This window comes from Lissotriton helveticus, chromosome 11 (assembly GCF_964261635.1).
Source record: "Lissotriton helveticus chromosome 11, aLisHel1.1, whole genome shotgun sequence".
Classification (NCBI taxonomy): Eukaryota; Metazoa; Chordata; class Amphibia; order Caudata; family Salamandridae; genus Lissotriton; species Lissotriton helveticus.
The window spans coordinates 893,856,359-893,877,832 of NC_136072.1; the positions used below are offsets into that span (position 1 = coordinate 893,856,359).

General features: G+C 41.7%; 1 protein-coding gene across 2 annotated transcripts in view; it reads left to right on the plus strand.

Moving 5' to 3' along the window:
* The window catches only part of MED13L (mediator complex subunit 13L), a 916,648-nt gene that overhangs the window by 678,383 nt on the left and 216,791 nt on the right, over positions 1-21,474 (plus strand). For both annotated transcript variants that reach the window (XM_078667133.1, XM_078667134.1), the window contains exons 8-9: positions 14,697-14,856; positions 15,649-15,744. In XM_078667133.1, coding sequence (XP_078523259.1) covers positions 14,697-14,856; positions 15,649-15,744 — 256 coding nt within the window. The remainder of the gene's footprint in view (positions 1-14,696; positions 14,857-15,648; positions 15,745-21,474) is intronic.

Here is a 21,474-nt window from a genome sequence, read left to right on the forward strand (position 1 = left end):
AACCTTATGAAAAAGAAAGAGATTGAGGTAGAGAAGTAGGAGACCTGTTTTCTCTTCATTACACCCTTGCACTTTAGAGGAATCCGTATCTTCCCATGCTTCCCAGTATTGAGCAACAAGGTATGGATGTTTTCTCTAAACCAGCGAAGGCTAAGGCAGGAATGCCACGTATAGAGAAAAAATATAGGGCATCAACACAGGACCCAAAATATATTCAAGACCATGTAGAACCAGACTCATTGTTTCCACAGCAAGAAAGAGAGCAATATCTCCTCTGTCTCTTCATCTCCGGGTTTAAGCCTGAAGTACATTCTACTATCACTGATAAACACCTCACAGGAACCCAGCTCTTTGGGCCATGTGTGGCTCAAGCTCTGTAAGACATGAATAAAGTGAGCAAGGCTTCTTAATCAATGGGAGCCCTTCCGGTCTTTAGACCTTCATTTAGAGGCAGCCTCCAAGACAAGAAGTGTAAGGAGGGACAAATGTTTGGCTCGCGGAGTTGAAACAACCAGGATCCAGTGAATTTCAGCGTCAATGGCAGTGGCAACAACAGCAACCCAAAGCCCCTTTTTGAGGCAGAGGAAAGCCAAGGGTGGAAACTCCTGAAGACCAGCCTAAGTTGGTTCTTAGTAAATTGCCCCCCGATATCCCCAAAGAAAAATTGTCTCAAACTAGGAAACCATTTCCATCGACAAATGGGTTGTAAATATCATCTGTTGTGGCTACTGTATAGACTTCATAAACCACCAACGCATCAGCATTAAAAAAAGGACCAATTGTAGGTCTTGCGCCAAGAGGTCCAGGTCTTGCAGACAAAGAAATCTATAGAATAAGTGCTGTAGGATAAAATAAACAAAGGTGTGTGCTCAATTAACTTTCTTGTAGCAAAACAAGATCTGACTATGCGACTTGTCTTAGACCTACACTTTGTAAACAGGTACATAAAGACACACACATTTCAAATGACCACATTACAGGATATACTTTCTTTGCTAGGCGAAGGGGACTACCTAGCAATGGTCGATCTCAATGATTCCTACTTCCATATGCCCATTCACATAGCACACAAAAACTAACAAAGATTTAATTAATCGCAATGAGTCCTGCCTCCTCATCCTTCTTGACCTCTCGTCAGCATTCGACACGGTCAAACATGAGAACTTGCTGGAGCTGCTAAGTACTCGAATGGGGCTATCGGGAACTGTTCTCAAGTGGTTTTCGTCCTTCCTTCACAACCGGTCTCAGAGGTTCAAGATCGACAATGTGCTATCTACACCTGTGCCTGCAGATCTAGGTGTTCCACAAGGATCCACCCTCTCCCCTACACTGTTCAACCTCGTTATGGAACCGCTCGCCACCTTGCTTCAAGCATCCAATGTTCAATTCCATATGTACGCCGATGACACACAACTCTATCTAAAGTTACAATCCCCGGAAGATATCAAACATCTGAATTCCACGCTTATTAACACCCAATCTTGGCTGGCCGATAATCACCTCAAACTAAATGCTCTGAAAACTGAGTTCCTACTCATCTCACCCCCGGCGAAAATCTCCACCACCCAAACCTGGCTCAACAACCTAACAGCACTCAATGTCCAACCTACCATCGTGGACTCGGCGAAATCCCTAGGCATCACACTCGACGCCAAGCTCAACATGCAGCAGCACGTCAGCAAAGCCACAAAAGCAGCTAATTTCCAAATTAACACGCTGAGGAAAATTAAACCCTTCCTCCCGGCCAAAGACTTACAAACTGCTGTACAAGCTTTAGTCATTCCTCGAATAGACTACGGAATTGCGGCCCTCAGCGGTCTCCCGCTATCCACAACAGCACCCTTAAGAGCCTCCCTGAACGCTGCTGCGAGACTCATTACTGGCTCTAGAAAGCATTCGCACATATCCCCAGACTTAAAGTCTCTAAAATGGCTGCCTTTTGAAGCCAGAATACATCTAAAAATTGCAGTTATGACACACGCGGCCGTGCACCACAAGGCACCCAACTACCTCGCTCAAAAGCTGTCTATATCAGGAGGTTCGAGATCCAATAGGAGTACAAAAAATCTACTCCTGAAACCTCGTAGATTCCGGAAAGCGAAAACCTACAAGCGCTCCTTCTCAGGAATGGCACCCAGGATCTGGAATGTGCTCCCTCCTGAAACCAGGCTGATCTCCTCCACGGCACTCTTCAAGAAAGAGGTGAAAACCATCCTTCTGGCCAAGATCTCCTGATCGTTATAGATGTTGGTTCAGAGACTCTGCATTGCTTTGTATCACTGCTCACCCTATCCCTTGGCACTACACTCTACTTGTTGGGGGCACTACTACGCTACTCTCTTACTACCGACCAAGATATGATACACGTTGGTTTACTGATCCACCTGAACACCTCTGTAGTGGGATCAATGACTTGTGCTGTCCTATATTACTTCCTTACCTGATTGTATACGGATTGGTTTTATGTATGTTTTTTATTATCCATGTTATTACCATGTTATTGACTTTTATACTGTTCCCATTATCTCTGTTGACTCCTACTGCCCCTACCCTGTCTTTGTGAAGCGCTCTGATATCTGTAAGGATCCTGTTCGCGCTATATAAAACTTTGAATAAATAAATAAATAAATTTGGAAGCAGAACACTACCAATTGTAACAGACAATACAGCAGCAATGTTCTACAACAACAAACAGGATGAGGAGGAGGAGGGGAATGGAAATAAAATGTACTGTCACAATTATCTCCGAAAATATGGAAACGGGCCAAAGTAGATAACAGATCACTGCTAGCAAGTCAAATCCCCGTGCATAACGTTCAGGCGTAATGTCCTACGCAGGCAAACAAACTGTACACATGACTGGGAAATAGAAGAGTTTATAATAGAGACAGTCTTTGGTCTGTGGAAAAAACCCAACATGGTCCTCTTTGCAACATCAGAAAACACAAACTGCCTGTGCTTGACATCCAGACACTACCATCCCAAATCACTGGCGAATGCCCAGTTGATAAGTTGGTACTGGATCTTTGCGTACGTGTTTCCATCAAACCGTTGATACCAACAATTGTAACATGACAGTGATTCTCATAGCTCTAAGATGGCCTTGACAGCCATGGCACCCATTATTTAACTGTCGAAACAACATTCAAAATTCCAGTGTGCAGGTACAAAACTAACCAGGCAACAGAGAAGGGTATTCCAGCCAAACGCTGGGGTGCTGCAATTGGCTGCATGATTCCCGAAGTAGTCGAATTTGAACACCTAAATCTGCCAAAGTCCACATTAAACATCAACAGAGGAGCCCGAATCCCGGCTACCAGGAGGTGATATGTAACCTGGAGACAATCCTAGAAAACATGCTCCATCAAGGCACAGTAATAGTCTGGCACTTAATACATTTAGTATTAATACACCCCTCACTAAGGGTGTATTTATCAGCCATTGTAGCTTACTTGAAATGACTAGACATACAAAACATGTCACTTACACAGATCAAAAGGTTCATGGAAGGGGCGAAAATACTTTTACCAGCAAGGGAGATACCTCCTCCACAGTGGAATGTAAGTTTAATATTGGCAGGGTTAATGAAAGCAACCTTTGAGCCAATGCACAAAGCCACACTCTGACATCTTACACTGAAAACTTTGTTCTTGGTATCAATCACATCACTGAAAAGGATTAGTGCGCTACAAATGCAGGAGCCTCACATAGCCATATACAAGGCTAAAATATTAATGAGGACACATCCGAAGTTCCTACCAAAGGGAATTTTACCTAGTCACTTAAACTAGGCTGTCACAATACCAGCCTTCTCCCAGAAACCTCCAAATGCTGCATAAAAAGCCCTACACATGAGATGTCAGAAGGGCAATCCTGTACCACTTACAAGCAGCACACTTCATCAGGAAGACACAATAATGTTTTGTAGGACATCAATTCTAGCTATGGGGATGGATGTCTCCAAGAACACTAATGCTCGATGGATGATACAAACTATGCAGCTATGTTGCTCTTTATCGAACAAGCCTTTGCTCGACAAACCAAGGGCACACTCCACCAGGATAAAAAGGACTATTCCCTCTTCTTCCCACAACAAGACAAGTAATAACGCTAAATAATTTGTGCAAAGCATGTGAATCTAGAAAAGATTTCCTGCTGCCTATAAAACTAGTTACCTGTAATTATGGGTACATGAGCTTGACACACAAGATTTGCATGCGACGCTCCCGCCTCCCGTTAGTAGGAGTTTTGTAGTGGAAAGAAAAAAAATCTAAGATTGTGAGGAAGCACATGGGCATTGTGGGATTACGATCGATGTCCTATAGGGAATCCACCCATGTCGACTCCCAAACCACAAACTAACAACCTTTTGGAGACAATTAGGGCACTTCTGGACCCAACCACTAGATGGTGGGATAGTGGGAAGGCATTTCTTACCTCAGTTCTAGACTTCCTTACAGTGCTCATACTGGATTGATTTTGCATTTATTATTGATCTTTGGAATGGTCATGCACTGGATTGAGCAATCACTAGGCAGCAATACTTCTAAACATAATGTATTTTCTCTTTAATAGGTCTGGTTTAGTAGTATTTATTATATATCAGTTGCTTTTGTTAGCAACTTCATTTTCTGTTCCTCATTCTGGCTCATGGTCTCAATATGTCTTCTAATTTACATAAATTGCTACGATTTTGTTAATGACATTTATTGTGTTACTGATACATAATTGTAATTTAACATCGAGAAACAGGATGTGAGCATGTCTTTAAAGTTCAATGGTAGAATCTGCAACATCTTGATTTTTCCAGACTTTCTTTACCGTTCGTAAATAAAGTGATTCTATGACTGTATTGGATGGTTTCTTTAATAATGCTCTGCAAACTAAATCTGAAATAAGTTCCGGATTTCGTTTTATCGTGCTGACAAGGCTTTAATTTCTTTCTAAGTGCACTAAGCTACAAAAAATGGGTTACCTACTTAAACATTTTGTGTACAGGTTAGATTTTCTGTAGATAAATTGCGCTATGTATTGTTTTTTTTTACCAAACTCTTATTGGGATGCTTTGTTTTTTTACTGGTAGAAGGAAAGTATTATCTTCTAGTCTTCTGGCTGCAGATTCCTTACTTTAGAATATTTCTGAGGCGGCAGACTGGATCCAGCGATTTTTGAGCAGTACCACTGGGTGGCGATGGGTAATGTTGTTCAAACTGCATGGAAGGCGTCTGCGCCAGAAATGACGTGCACTGGACCTTTTAGGAGCCACCCTGGCACGCGAACGTCTGTTCTTCTCGAGCCAGACTGCGCTGATCTGTGAAAAGCTAACCTTAGTCGTTTTTTGACTGGCTTTTTTCTTGACTCTTGTTAAACCCTTTTTTGATAGATTTTCTCTCCTGGTGTGAAAGGATGTCTCCAAAGAAACCAGCTACTTCCAAAGGATGTGGTGCATGTCACAGGCAGTTGTCTGTGGCAGACTCACACTTGGTTTGTCTATGGTGGTTGGAGAGGGACTACGCTCCAAGACCTGTGATGACTGCCATGCCATGCACCCAAGGAGCTGAGGGAGCGTTCCCTCAAACTCCTCGCTGCCCTTCGTCTAACGACCCCTCAAAGCTCAAGATCCTGGACTAGCAGAAGGTTCTATGACCGTTTTCGGAGCCGCACACGATGAATGTTGTCCCGTCTTAAGTCGTTGGGTAAGTCCCACAAGCAAAACAAGTCTTCGACTTTGCCACGCCTTTCGAAGTCGAAGTGACGAGGTGTGGGAATGTTAGCACTCCAGGCCTCACGCTTCGGCGGAGTCTGGGTCTGCTCCACCCTTCCCTGACTTTCCCGATGTGACCTCCGCCCAGCTAAAAGAATTTTATGAGGTCATGCACCTCATATTTGCGTGGCCGCCCCTCTGGGGCACTTTTGGGCCCTATGGGCTCCGGAGAGGCCCTCACTGGATCCTCGACGACTGGTTCACCCTCGTTGCCAGTCGGGCCCCATGGATCCAGTCTTCGATCCAGAACGGAGCTGCCGTCAAAGCAGAGTCCTTTCTTTCACCCATTCCAGTGCCCTTTTCTCTGGCACTACCAGCGCCACATTGCGTTGTCATCAATATGACATCGCTGCGCCATCCCTTTTGTCACTTCTGACTCTGACACGCAGACGTACAGGTGGTCAGGGTCGGATTGGGATCACAATTTGGCCCGGGCACTGACGAAAAAAGTGGCATTTGCGGGGCGTGGCCCACATTCGCGGCCGTGCCCTATCATGAAACACACAAGGAATGTAAGTGGAAGGATATTGTTCTTGAGAAGGACACAGGGCCAAGTTGACAATGTCCTATAAGCCGAGCACCTGAAAAACACCCAGGCCCCTTTCTATTACCAAATGATTCCCAGCCCTCCAGCGCAGGAGCATCTGAAAGCAACAAGGCCCCTTTCTCTTAGAAAATTATTCCCCAGCCCTCCAGCGCAGGAGCATCTGAAAACGGGTAAGCCCCTTTCTCTTAAAAATGATTCCCCAGCCCTCCAGCGCAGGAGCACCTGAAAACAGCGAGGCCCCTTTCTCTTAAAACATCATTCCCCAGCCTTCCAGGGCAGGAGCACCTGAAAACAGCGAGGCCCTTTTTGCTTAAAAATGATTCCCCCGCTCTGCAGCGCAGGAGCACCTGAAAACAGCGAGGCCCCTTTCTCTTAAAAATTATTCCCCAGCCCTACAGCGCAGGAGCACCTGAAAACACCACGGCCCCTTTCTCTTAAAAAATTATTCCCCAGCCCTCCAGTGCAGGAGCGCCTGAAAACAGCGAGGCCCTTTTCTCTTAAAACATGATTCCCCAGCCCTACAGCACAGGAGCACCTGAAAAACAGTGAGGCCCCAGCTATTGTAAATTACTCTGCCCTTCAGTGCCTCAGGGCAATGGCGTGACAAGAGAGCAAAAACCCAGCTTCTGGGCCATCCATGGGGGTGGGGGGGAAGGCTAAGGTGAAGATGGTGCGAGTTCCCCACATCACCTGGCCCCCACAGCAAGACCCATTCTTCCTCCCCACTATGCCCTGAATGAAGGGCTGTGGGCAAGGTGTTAAAGCAGACACTGTTTCTGGGCTGCGTGGGCCACAGGGGGGCCGAGGTGAACGTGGCTCATAGGCCTGAGCAACACCTTGCCCCCTGGGAGGCCGATTCTGGCACACAATCACCCCTCCCCAGCCCACCATCAGCGTGATTGCTTGGCAGGGCAGGGGGTCAAGGAGAGGCCACAGCTGATCATCGCTGAACAGCCGGTCGCACAGCTAAGCTGCTTCCCTCTCCTTGTCAGTGCTCTCTGTGGACTGGGAAAGAAGGAAAAAAACGGCCCCCAGAGTGCACTGAGACACCAGCCCTTCGGCCCATGCCCGAGTGCCCGCAGTGCCAATCTGCCCCTGCAGGTGGTGACCAGGACCATGCCCCTCGGATCAGTCTGGAGAGCCAGACGAATGGCAGGGGTCTGAGTACCCTTATGGATACAAGCATCCCCAGGATGAGACAGAGGACAACTGATATGAGGATCTGGCGGAGGCCATTGGCTTAGGCACCTCACAGTACACTGGCTCGTCTCTTCTCCTACTGTGTCTGCGGAGGAGGGGAGCCTGTTTTGCTCTGGTGGTGCGTAGGGTGGCTGAGGTCTTGGGCATTTATTTATCCTCCTTGGCAGTCAAGATGAATGTCTTGACAGCGGTACTTCAGCCAGGAGCACTAGGGTTGGTGAACACCTCGTGCCTTTTGAGCTGATACTCCCATACAATTTGGGATTCAGTTGAGCAAGTGCTGTTTATGGTCTAGGAGGAGCCCAAGCAATACGCTCCCAAGCTATTGCTGACCGGATAGATGCAGAAGAGTAAACCATACGATATGGAGTGTACACAACTGACACGCTGGGTAGAGCGTTTTCATCGTAGGTGGCCCTGTGGCGCCACACCTGGCTGAGAACCACTGGCTTTTCAAGGGGAAATAGCCTTTAGAATGAGGCCGGAACCACGCATAGGCTTTACAATGACTCAATTACAACAAATGCGTCTTTACAATTTTTTTTTTTTAACCATGAAGATGCCTTTACTACGTACGACCTAACTACAAAAATGTAAGTATTTCACTGGTAATTGTATTATATTTTCCACGCCTCTCCCTGCTTTCAGCAAGGATTGATGCAGAGACATATTTTTGATTCAAGTATGTTTATTGTTCAAAATGCCAATCCGCCATAATGTGGTTCAGCCATTACTTGTGGCCCTGGTCACATGACTTGCGCCATTTTGATTCATTTTTATACCCATTTAACCATCATCAATATAGTAAAAAAATGGCTTGACTCAAATGTAAAATGCATGTATTCATATGTTTGGTTATTATGCCGTACAATTTCTCAATGTGTCTGCGTAATTCATTACATCATTGCAATTCACATTTGACACAAATGTATATTCATAAATCAAAACATGATTATAACCAATCAGAGAGTGCTCTGCCTACTGCTCGCATATGGTACTGAATATTATGCAATTGAAAATAACGTTCCTAGGCAATCTACAATTTATCACACTGGAACAAGTTATATGCAATAATGAAAATAATAAGAAAAGAGCTCAGTGTAACTAACAAAGGAGTATTCAACCATTTACTTTATTTATAACAAACACAAGTAAAATTCGTTAAAAAGACAACAAAATTTTGTTAAAAAGACATCAGATTGTCGATAATACAGAATACATTCTCAATGTTGACAAAGTTGTAATTTATTCAAACACAGTTGACCTAATGTATTAACAGTTAAAAGTAACAATAAAAAGTGGCAATAATTAAATCTTCGCGCGTTTCGGCACCAGCAGCGCCTTCGTCAGGAATAGCCACAGACAACCTGTAAACAATTAAAAATACACCGAGCATTCATTTTCTTAAATCAACCATTTTTTCATGTTAGTAATCCAAATTCATATTGGTGATAATATATGATGTATCAGCTTCAATCAGAGGTAGAACAGTCTCAGACATTGCAAAAAGTTAGCTGATAAAAAATATATATATTATACTCAGTTGTAGCAATATGGAAAAAAGGGTCTACCTAATTCTACTCTGTCTACATCTAGTTATATATATTCTTCTTCTTCTTTTTTCCTTTTTTATCTTTGTAATTGTCACACCATGGGATTTCTAAGTCTGGTATTTTGGTGTTGAGTGAAGGCACGTATATTATCACCAATATGAATCTGGATTACTAACATGAATAAATGGTTGATTTAAGAAAATTAATGCTCGGTGTATTTTTAATTGTTTACAGGTTGTCTGTGGCTATTCCTGAGGAAGGCACTGCTGGTGCCGAAACGAGCTTCGGAGATTTAATTATTGCTACTTTAACTGTTAATACATTAGGTCAACTGTGTTTGAATAAATTACAACTTTGTTAACATTGAAATGTTTTATCGACAATCTGATGTCTTTTTAACAGTATTTTGTTATTGTCTCCTTTTTTTTTACAATTAATGTTACTTATGTTTGTTATAATTAAAGTAAATGGTTGAATACTCCTTTGTTAGTTACACTGAGCTCTTTTCTTCTTATTTTCTTTATTGCATATAACTTGTTCCATTGTGATAAGTTGTCGATTGCTTAGGAACGTTATTTTCAATTGCATATTTTCCCTGTCCTAGGAATTGTACTTTTATACAGGGGGTCCTTGATACTCATAACTGTATATTATGCATACATGATCTACATTCCCACAAAAAATGTGGTAATTTGATGACAATATATGAACACATTAATTACAAGTGCCTTGATGCCGTGCCTATTATTCACCAAAAATTACAAAAAACACAGTTGATTGACAGAATGTAGAACAATGTCATACATTCACCCCAGTACAAGGATCTGGGCCTAAATCCATCGTTTTTTTGCACTCCACACCACCCTGGGTTAGACACTGGCTATATGCAAATCAGCTCTGACCCTGTGCCTCATAGGAACAGTCCAGTCCGAACTACCAAGCCATGTCTTTCCCAGACCGGAATCAAGCATCCAAGGACCGGTTTCTGGCTATCAGCCTTCATTCAGCCTGGATAGCTTGACTCCAGTGGTGTGGAGAGCCTGGGACTCACGTCTGAGCATACCCAGCCCACTCGGGGTGAACATTACAAAAAACACAGTTGATGGACAGAATGTAGAACAATGTCATAAATTCACCCCAGTACAAGGATCTGGGCCTAAATCCATCGTTTTTTTGCACTCCACACCACCCTGGGTTAGACACTGGCTATATGCAAATCAGCTCTGACCCTGTGCCTCATGGGAACAGTCCAGTCCGAACTACCAAGCCATGTCTTTCCCAGACCGGAATCAAGCATCCAAGGACCGGTTTCTGGCTATCAGCCTTCATTCAGCCTGGATAGCTTGACTCCAGTGGTGTGGAGAGCCTGGGACTCACGTCTGAGCATACCCAGCCCACTCGGGGTGAAAATTACAAAAAACACAGTTGATGGACAGAATGTAGAACAATGTCATACATTCACCCCAGTACAAGGATCTGGGCCTAAATCCATCGTTTTTTTGCACTCCACACCACCCTGGGTTAGACACTGGCTATATGCAAATCAGCTCTGACCCTGCTATGACATTGCTCTACATTCAGTCCATCAACTGTGTTTTTTGCTATTATACACCAAAGCCAGACCAAGTGGGCTACTTCATAATTTAATTTTATGACTACCAATTACAAGTGCTGCTTCGTGACTATCAATATATATGCCCATAAATGAAATAAAGTGCATTTATTTTATTGCATATTTTATCACTGCTACGGCCCAAGTTGGCTAACTACATTGCACATTTTTTACCATTGCTCATTGCATACTTACAGATTTCGTTCATTCTGGACATAGTATCCCAAACACAAAAAAACCCATCTTTTATAATTAAATCAAAGTCACAGAGAGAAGGCATGCTTATTTCAGTATTCCTTCAAAATCAAATATTTACACATGGAGGCTTCCAAGGAGATCAGTGTGCCTACTACTGGATATTTTATACATCACTCTTATAACCTCAAAGACGAGCATTTAATTCTTCAATTGTTTTAAATCCATTGGGTATTTTACAGTCTAAGTTTAATATACAACACATCTCAAGTTGCCGAAGTGCTTTAACGCAGTCACCACCTCGCCTGTTGCTGCGTCAGTTGCAAAATATCTTATGTTTTACCTCATGACTATGGTGTGTCTCATGAAGTCTGGCTATAGGATAAGTACTGCCTATATTGCAGATCTCTCGCATATGGTTCAGTATTGTCTTTTACACTGGCAGTGTTGTGCTGCCTACATAACATAGGTACAGTCGCCTGTCAGCACATATACAGCAAAATCTGTTTTGCAGTCACAGGAACTCCTGAATTTAATAGGTTTCTCATGAAAGTGAGATAAGTATTCTTCATTGTTCTCACCCAGAGGCGGATTCTCCATGCGGGCTGTGGGGCTGCACCCCCCTGAAATTCCTTCGCATTCCTGTACAATTATAAAATAGATCGATTTATGTAGACATACTATCGTATCGCTAAACAAATCTATGTATTTAAGTCTGTTCTGTCTGTCCCAGGCTGCCCGCCTGGCCTCGCTCTGAAGTAGGAGACGGAAGCCAGGCAGTAGATCAACTTTCTGAGCTGTGACGCAAGGCTTAGTGTTCTAAAGCCTTTCATAATGAGTCATTGCCATTGTAGACTATGGCAGTATCCACTAGTATAGGCCAGTGACACTGTAAGCGTCATGCTTAAGGGCGTTGAAGTCCCCCTCCCTGTGTGAGAGCAGCCGTCCCTCATTCACAGGCATATATTCCACCCTTTCCCATGCGTCACACGTAGAAGTCGATGCAAGCACCGTAGCACGTGTATTGTTGCCTTGTCCTCGGTAATGGTAAGAGTTAGAATGCTAATCTTCGGTTATGAATATTGTTCTGAGACCGCTGGTAACCCTAACCTCCCCCCACCGTGACACCCCAGACCCTGGCTGCACTTCGCTGTCCCTGTTAAAAGTGGAGCTGCAGCATTTGTTCGACCTTAAAATGGATCCAAAAGATGAACGGGCCAGTCTGAGTTTAGCAAACCTTACAGGAGGTGTGCAGCTTTACACAGAGCTGCACATCTTTTTCTGTTCGCTGCCTGAAAGCATCTAGACTAGAGAATCACTTGTTGAAATCAAACGAGCAGTGCAAACCCAGCAGAAAATGTCTCCGATTCCAAATAATCTTTTACTCGTATACCAGAAGGGGCCTACGTTTAAAGGTGCCTCCCAGTGAATGTATCCATACATTTCAAAACCCAGCAGATGTAATCAGAGAAACACTCTTTAGTGATTGTTTTTGGTGATAGTTACCCCTGCTAGGCTGGTAAACAGCTCTGTGCTTTTTTTCTCTAAACTGCACAGTCCCTTCTTGAGTGCATGCATATAGCTTACAAAGGGCCCAATGTATTGACAATGTTTTTAGTTTTTCACCCCTGGAAATCCTTCTTTGCCCAAAACTCCAGGCTTTGAAGGAATGAAAAGTATAACGCAGGGTTCAAAAGTAGCAATGCCAGTGGTGCATTTCATTGCAACACATAATATCAACATTATGATTTTGTGTGAGCTGCAAGGAAAGAGGGCAGCAAATGGGTTCCCTTTTTTCTGCAAACATCAAAGGAAATGTATCAATGGTCTGCAGTTGCTCCTATGGTCAGAAAGGACTGGCCATTTACTGACTGCCCTTATCAGTTAGTCCTCAACAATGAGGGTTCCCACCCCAGGCCATTCGTCATGCCCCAGTGGCATCTAAATGTTCTGACTTTCTTAATGTGTGTGCCCTTTGAACCTCTGCACAATTGCTTTCTTCATCTTTTGACCATCAAGACTGCCTTTCAAGTGGCAATTACATCTGCCAAGAGGGTCAGCGAATTGCAGGCACTCGCTGTGCACCCTACCCATATCACTTTCTATCCCTCAAGCTGGTACTCGCACACGTGCCTCCCTCCTTCTGAAGGTTGCAACTTCTTTCCATGTAAGCCAGAACATCACCCTCCCTACCTTATTTGCTCCATCTAACCCCTCTAAAGAGGAGGAGAGACTTTACTGGCTTGACCCAAAAAGAGTGCTGTCACTCCACCTTATCACACAAGAGTTTCGGGTGGACGATCAACTCTTCGTGGCATACACAGGAACCAGGAAAGGGAAGACCGTGCAGAAATGGACCATCTCAAGATGAATAGTACTCTGAAACAAGATCTGTTATGCATTGACTAAGAAGCAAACCCCAAGGGCTTGCATTCTCATTCCATCAGAGCAAAAGCTGCGACCATTGCAATAACCCGTGGAGTCCCTGTCCTGGACATCTATCAGGCAGCAACATGGACATTTTTGCTCAGGTTTACAGAGCACTTCTGTCTGGACAGTCAGGTCCTTCATTGCAGATGTTTAGCCAGTTTGGTCCAGCAGGATTTTCTGCTTCAAATCTGCTTCGCAGACCCAGCTCCGGGAGGCTTTGCTTGAGTAAGTAATCTGCTGCTAGAAGTCTCCATCAGATGAACCTGTTACTTACTTTTGGTAATTCCTTATCTGGTAGAGACTATCTAGCCTCAAATTCCTTACAGGCCCGTCTAACCTCCACGATCTACGATCTGATTACAGTGTAGGGTACATCCTTTGTGGTGCCTTAGTTTTTCACACCCAGTTGTCCGTTCTTTTTGTGACTTTGCGCTCTTGCCATGCAAAGTTACGAAAGTAGCTGACGTCTGCGCGCGCAGGGGCGTCTATATAGTTACTCCACAAATGACTCTGCCGACGCAGAGCGGATCAATGCCACCGCCATTAAGGAGTACTACTCAAACCTTCGTATCCATTCTTCTGCCTTAGGAATATTCCAAGGTAATGAATCGGCAGCTAGATAAAATCTACATCAGATAAGTTGTAACTGAAGCAATGAAACTTGTTTGTCACACTTTTTACTCAAACTTGTCTCCTTTTCTTGATAATGCATCAGCTCCTCCATGGTAATTGTTGACTGCAAGTGAATTAGGGCTCTCTTGTTGTTCGAGCCATCTTACTGCTTGTCAATAACTAATCTTTCCTTTGAATAAAGATAGAAAGCTTAAAACTCCTTGCTCTATTGCTTCTTCTTTCATTTTTTATTTGTAAATACCGGTTTATAATTTACAGTTGTCCCTATTCTTTAGACTCCTTTTCTACTGAGACATTTACTAGCAAAGAGCATCTGTATGACTTTCAGACATTCTTGAGACATACATGAATTTGACAGGAGGTGGCTGAAAATTTAGTCCATCCTCGGTATGCAGGGTTAAGAAATATCTTAGGTATTCTTTCATATTTCAAACCTGCTTTATCTTAAATTTCCTCTACTATCTGCCCCATACAGTCTATATAGAATGCAATTTTTTTTAAACTGTTGAATGTAATTGTCGTTTTAAATTGCTGTTTCTTAAATGATCTCAGAATAACTGCAAAAAGAGAAACTTAAGACCTGCTCAGCAACAACTTTGACTTTGCCTAAAAGTGGGTCGAGATCCTAATTTCCAATGACATCATGCAATTGGAAAGTGAAATGACAGTACCACCTAACTTTGATTTGTTATAATGCTATTCAATTACGTGAGCAGGAAAGAAAGTTCAACAGAGAATTTAAATATGCACTTTGTTTATCAGGGGAAAGCGGAGCCGCACCAGCTATTAGCCACCTGTCAGCCCAGGAGGACACAGGGACAGTCCTAAGTCCAAAGAGGTCACAGAAGACTCTTCAGAAACTTCAGAGTAATATGGTCCACAGAGTTTGGAAGGAATGTATCCTCCACCGCCGTCCTTCAAAGTAAGGCATTCCTTTTCTTCCTACAGTTTGAGGTCTGGACCATTCTTATACACGTGGGTGCAGTTTACCTTGGAGGGAATGTCTTTCACATTTCTAAATAAATTAATGAGAGAAAGCAGAAGGGATTGAGCATGCTCCCTTTATAATGCCTTCTATTTAATGAGTCCTTGTGCCCAAATTCAGTAGACTGAGAAGGGCCGCATGATATGTTTATCTTCACCCTTTACATTTTTGTTTAAAATCCAGATTGAGTTGATTTATTGTAGCAGTAGCATTCATAGAAATAACATTATGTGACAATATCAATCAGTCATGACGCTTACTTCTCTCTCTCTCGCTCCTTCTTTCTCTCTCTCTCTCTCCTTCTTTCTCTCTCTCTCTCTCCCCCCCCCACACCTCTCGTGTTTTAAGTGCATTTGTAAACTAAAAAAGGTGGTATGTCTCAAATGGTCACCCAGGGAATTCAATAAGATGAGACTTTAGACCGAGAATGCTTTGCTGACCATAGTTCATTGTTAAAATGTGATTGTAGTTTTGTTTATACACAAAAAAAAGTCTTTACCATGTTCTGTATTATGAATATCATTTTGCCTATTGAGTAGCTCCCTCTGCTCAGCCAAAGTGAATGATCCTTCTAGGAACCTTAAAAATACATTCAGTTTGGAAGAGTACTAAATCTGCCCTGTTCTGAAGTTGCTTTTTTATCCAGAATGTATTCACTTGTTGTGTGACATGGCTTTATGTTGACTTATTTCTCCCACTCTTTTAAAAAAAACTTTTTTTACTTAACAGACTATGTACTCCAAATCATGATGAAGATGCCCCTAGTAGCATTTCATCCTGGGAGTTTGTAGATCCAGCTCAAAGAGCCTCCTGTTCATGTGCCAGGTAACCCGTCTAACTTGCAAGCAATGGGAATTCTTGTGCACTCATATGCCATGATTGTATTGTATATGATTTCAAAAAGTAATTTCTCAGTGTTTTCTATCCACTGTTTCTTGAGCCCACTTCTTTGAATTCTGGTTATGTATGCAGTGCTTGGTCCTATTGTTCCTCCTGCAGTCCAGTATGAAATAAGGGGCTTCTCCTTTCTTTTCAGCTGGTTACAAATCCGTTTTGCTCCTTGAATTAATGCTAGCCTCTGGTACAATTTTTAGATTTAGCTGGAAATGTAGAATGATTGTGGCTACATAGAACCAACCTTGATGCTCAAACAGTGGTTACCCCAGAATGATTAAAATAACCATTTACAATAAATATAGACAAAAGCAAATTGATTCTATATCCATGTGAGCCGGTCTTACTGGGGACCAGTCAAAGGACTACCTTTTTGATTTGAGGTCTTAGCCTTACTGAACTCTCACTACTCTCCCTGACAGTAAAACAGCTCTGCTGCAAATGCTGACAATCATGAGCCTCAGTTATCCTGCAGCTTACTACTGCAGCCAGTTATCAATGAGGCACTAACATTTAAAATACGTTTGGACACTGTCAGCATAAACTTGGTTTTCGCTGCTCCCTAGGTGATTAGGAACGGGTTCCTTTGCTGTGGTGATTGTGACTGGACATGGCCCTCCATTCTGATCCCTGATCTTATTCCAACTTAATCAGGGGGCATGTCGCCTAAGCACCTGTGGCTGCTTCACAAAATGAACCAAGTACAGAGTTAAAAGAATCCTCAGGACTTTGTGTACAATTTTGTGAATTATCTGGCATAGGCAGGGTTGCCTTCATAGGTTTGCATTCCTGAGTATTCACGCCTTTTCTTTTATATTTTAATTTCCTTTTTTTAGACTTTCTATCTATTATGTATAATGTGCTTGGAATGAGCCAACTAATTATTTGATTCTCTCAAATAATTTTTTTTAAAAAAAGAGTATCACAAGCATGTCAAATGCAGTAATGAATAATCGGCCCTTGGCTTACTTTACGTCTTATCTAAATATGACTATGGAGTTTGACTTTTTGCTTTGCCTTTGAAACAGTTCAGATCAAACAACTTTGGCTTAAGCAAACGTTCTGACAACTTAAGAAGCTTGTTTTTCTGCTTTTCTCTCTAAAGTGCTTCATCACGAGGAAGAGGCCAGTGATTCCCATTTTTAATCTATTAAGGGGACGGACCGCCTCTCAGTTAATCTTGATCCTGGGTAACATTGAAACGGCTTGATCTAGGACAATAGATTTGTAGTAGGACTATATGGAATGACATTGACTTTTAGGCAATGGTATGGTTTACTTATTGTGCCTTTAAACAAGGGTAAGTCTGGGTTTTGTTGCTGGTGGTTATTATTAGACGGTGTAGCCTCCTTAGTGCTGCAGTGATATGTTCGACCAGTGCAATAATTCAGTTTGCTAAAATTGATTCTTTCTGTTGACTAATTCTGCTTTACTTGGAATAGGTGGAGAGACTTAAATTCCTTCTCACCTGTCCTGTGTGGTCACAAGCCTTGTGTGGCCACCAATATTTTAGCGGCTCATGGTTTTAACTGTGACTTTCTAAATTAATGCAGGGGTACTGTTTGCAAAATCCAGATGAAAACAACAAGCAAGATCTTCATGACTGAGGGGGTGATTAGAGAAAAAAGTAGTGTTAGTATAGGCTCTCAGTCCTACTAATATGACAGTGAATTACAGTATTGAATGTTTGAGGTGCAGCTATGCCCTCTTACTCATTTTAATGACTGACCGATTTATGCCATTGATCCAATCTTAAGATTACACTGTGTACTTTCCTAGAATAGCTTAGTTCTACGCCAGAAAACCTCAAATAAGGTTTGGTTTAGAAATATGTTTGATGTAGACCTGAGCTTATATCATTCATTCGTTTTCTGGCTTGATCAAAACCTTGATCTTTATGACAGGTTATCTGTAGGTCCCATTCGTATTATTTGTGTTTTATTACTTTGTAAGGAGCACATAAACTAAACGAAATTTCTCCAAAGTACCACATATATATCTATTTACCCATCTATCTGGTGCTTTAGATCAATTCTATAATATATATCTATATCTAACAAAACAAACAAGAAATTAAAAAATAAATCATACTGTACTGCAGAATTCGTAAATATGTTCCCAAAATAAATCTTTAAGAGATTTTTTTAAAGAGAAAGTGGTGATATAATGAAGTTTGTTAAAGCATTCGATTGTGCAACCCTTGATATTTTTCTCTAGTTTTTGTTATGCTTTCTTTTTTCCTTTTTTTTTTTTACTTCAACGTGAAATCAACAAGCACAATTGGATTTCAGTTTTTTTTTAGAGCACCCAATTGCTGCACAGTTCTGCAAACCTTGCATTTTAAACTTTAAAAATATTCAGGTAAATAACAGGGTGATCTATTAGTCTAGAAAAAACCTGTCTTAATTAAAATAATTACTTGAGGAAGTTTGTAGAATAGATATACAGTTTGCCAAATTGTATACTTCATTTGTCAAGCTTGTGTTTCCAATGAAATCTGATTTGCAAATGACGTGCACGAAATGTAACCCCCAGGGTGTTCACAGAGGGACATACTAGTGGCATGTCACCAAATTTAAGAGGCCACGGTTCCAAGTTAATTTGATGTTTTACAGCATAATGTCTGTTTTACTAGATTTAAACTGTTAATTCAGATTCAATCATCACATGATCCCCTTTAAGACTACCATTACATCAGAGGTTCCAGAGCTGTCTTAGTTTTGAGTCTTTAAGTTAATAGAATACATATGGATAGAAGTTTCTAGAACTTGAAGCCAAGAGGCATGGCATTTTTCTGAGCACCTGCCCTCCTTTCTTTCCCAGTGCCTTTGTGAAGAAACTGGTAGTTACTCTTGTAAGTTTCTTGATGTTTACATTTAGATCCACGTTTCTTACTACTAATGTCCAGTAATGTTGCCCTTAGGCTAAAAAGCCAACCAAATGGCTTGAGAGAGAAAGGGGATTAAAAATGAACGTTTTTGCAGATTGATAATTCCTAGAAAAGAAATCAAGAACAAATTGACTCCTTCGTGTATATGAGGTTCACGTTCAGCTTTGTTAACAACTGGAAAAGAAATGTTGTATTTGTCATATTTGCCACATCAGTATCCAAGACATCCATCAAGAGGGGTTTGGCAGTATTTCCACGGCAGGTAATTTCACCTATCTCCCAACAATAAAATCAACAAAGGTGGATATTCCGAAGTAACAAATGGAGCAGGACTATGGGACACAGCCCGCTAAAAGTTGTTAGAATTGCAAATAAGGAAGAACAAAGAAACAGGAAATGGCTTCACAGTCCTCTGTCAACTCTCAAAGCAGGCCTAGAGCAACATGTCAGTAGTAAGTTTAATACTGTGAAACGAAAATGAGACCCTGCTAAAAGAAGCTCCGAAATATTCACAAATGCCAGAACCGTTTTTCAAACAACAGTGAACCCAACAGGTAATCTCGCTGGCTGCACAAAGCCAGGTATTAACAGAGAATTAAACTGTAAATGTAATGGCGGCCAGTCAGAGAACCTTCAACACCTGCACATGGCACAAGAGTAAAGTTTAAGGCTGATAGACCTCAAGAGCATCTGCAATCAGACTCTGTCTTCCTCCTGGCAGATCAGTTTCCTGAAGTACAGGAATGTGGGCTGCCTAGCTCTTATAATATTCTATAAGCTAAAGCAAAGACTGGTCAAGTTCTTGAGTTTATGTAGTGGAGAACACTCTAAAAAGAGCAACATGCCACTTCTAGGAGAGTATGTCGTTACTGAGAAAGCTTTGGATGCCAGATGTATAATGCATTTAATTACTCAAGGATGAGTAGCACGGTAATTGGAATTAATAAATGCATCCCAAAGTTGAGTTAAAGGAACAAGGCTACTAGAAAAGGTGTTTTATTGGCGCCACTCTTAAGACACTGGACAAACAGGCTGAAAGTCCTACTAAGAACTATAACAGAATAATGACACTTTAATCACACCTGGGGCAGTAAGACCAGTGATGCCTTAACTCCAGGAACATTAATACCTAATAACGTAACTAATACCAAAGGATTTCCATATATTTTCGCTGCTTTTCCTAAACAAAATTCCCACCCTCTTCTCTTTTTGGCTCGCCTCTTTTTTTAAAATAACGTTTTAACAAGATTCCTGTTTTTTGTTGTATTCTGAGAACCAAAACTAAAATGTAACTTTCATTAGCCATTTTTAATTCCACATGTTCCTCTGCTTCTTTTGCATTCAATTTTTATTAAAGAATGACAGTGAAATCTAGCATTATTTTCTTTCAGCAGTCTAAAATATTAGCATGGTGTCCTACACTGAGACCACTTTCTCCAGGAACACTTGCAACTTAAGAAAATTACAAAGCTTTGAAGGTCAAAAGCAACATAATTTGAATTGGATGATGCTTCTAATTCATGTTTTTTTTAATGCTAGTATAAATTATCAGAAAGTGATATTCATATGAATGTTTTTTGGATTTCATACCAGGGGAGAATTGGGCAAGAGCTGAACCACTCACTGTACATTGGTCCCATACCATATTAAGGTGATGATGCGATGATTACTTGACAGACAGGAAATTTAGCTAGTATACTAAGTTACTTCAGAAAAAAGGCTGAAATTATGCAGGAGTGAAATACTAGCCACTGCAGGTTTGCAAGGTTACTGAGTTTTAATACTGCTACCCAGTAATGAATTGTCCTATCTAGAACCTAAATGTAAATGTATTCCCTTTAAAATGAACCTGGTACAGCTTTCTGGGGTTCTGAGCACAGACCAAGAAATCACGCGGGGTGGCAGTCATAGGAAAGAAAGAACGAGCTGCCCATCAGGATTTTCCAGAATTATCCCATTTGCCTTGCAGAAAGAAAATGGTGGGTTCACAAAGCCACCCAAGGAGAGATACATTCACATCAGTGTTACTTCACCTTTGTTACTCAACGATAACAATGTTAATTACCAGATTGCAGGCAATCTTAAGTGTCATTGCCTCGTGACTGCTCAACCACACTCTCTTTAGGAGAACCAAGATCCTTATAGGCCCCTACGATACCGAGTGATATGTTACTTTCCAAGAGCTAGAGGCAAATGAAACTTAAGAATTGCCCAGTGACTATGATTTCCACAGGATATGGACCAGTGGCCCGATGGGCCCTTGCAAAGAGTTGCCGGACGGCATTACACAGGAAGTAATCTTCACAGCTGGACATTTGAGTTTGCAACTCTTCATTTTGTGAAGTAGTTCGTTTTTTTTGTATAATACTTTTGTAATTCTTCTATTTACTTCAAGAAAAGGAGAGAACAATTCACATTTCCTATTGTAAACTCACTTGCATTTCAAAATAGGACCATCTGCATTACACCGGTTTTCATGGAGGTTTTTGTTTTCTTTTACAGCTGGCATCACTCTAAAAAGAACACTGATCCATCTTTCATTACTGTTCATGGTTGCACCTTATGTCTGTGCTTTCTTTTTTACCAAATATTAAAAGTCTTTATGATCATTTCCAACTCTCCCACACCCTCTATGAAGTGACTTATAAAGTTGTAGGAAAATATTCTGGGGTAGGGAACTTTGTGGTTGCCTATTATAGATAAAGAAATCCCTATGTGTAAACAAAGTTCTTGCCCGTGATAGATTTCTTGCTCTTAGGCTTTATTTTATT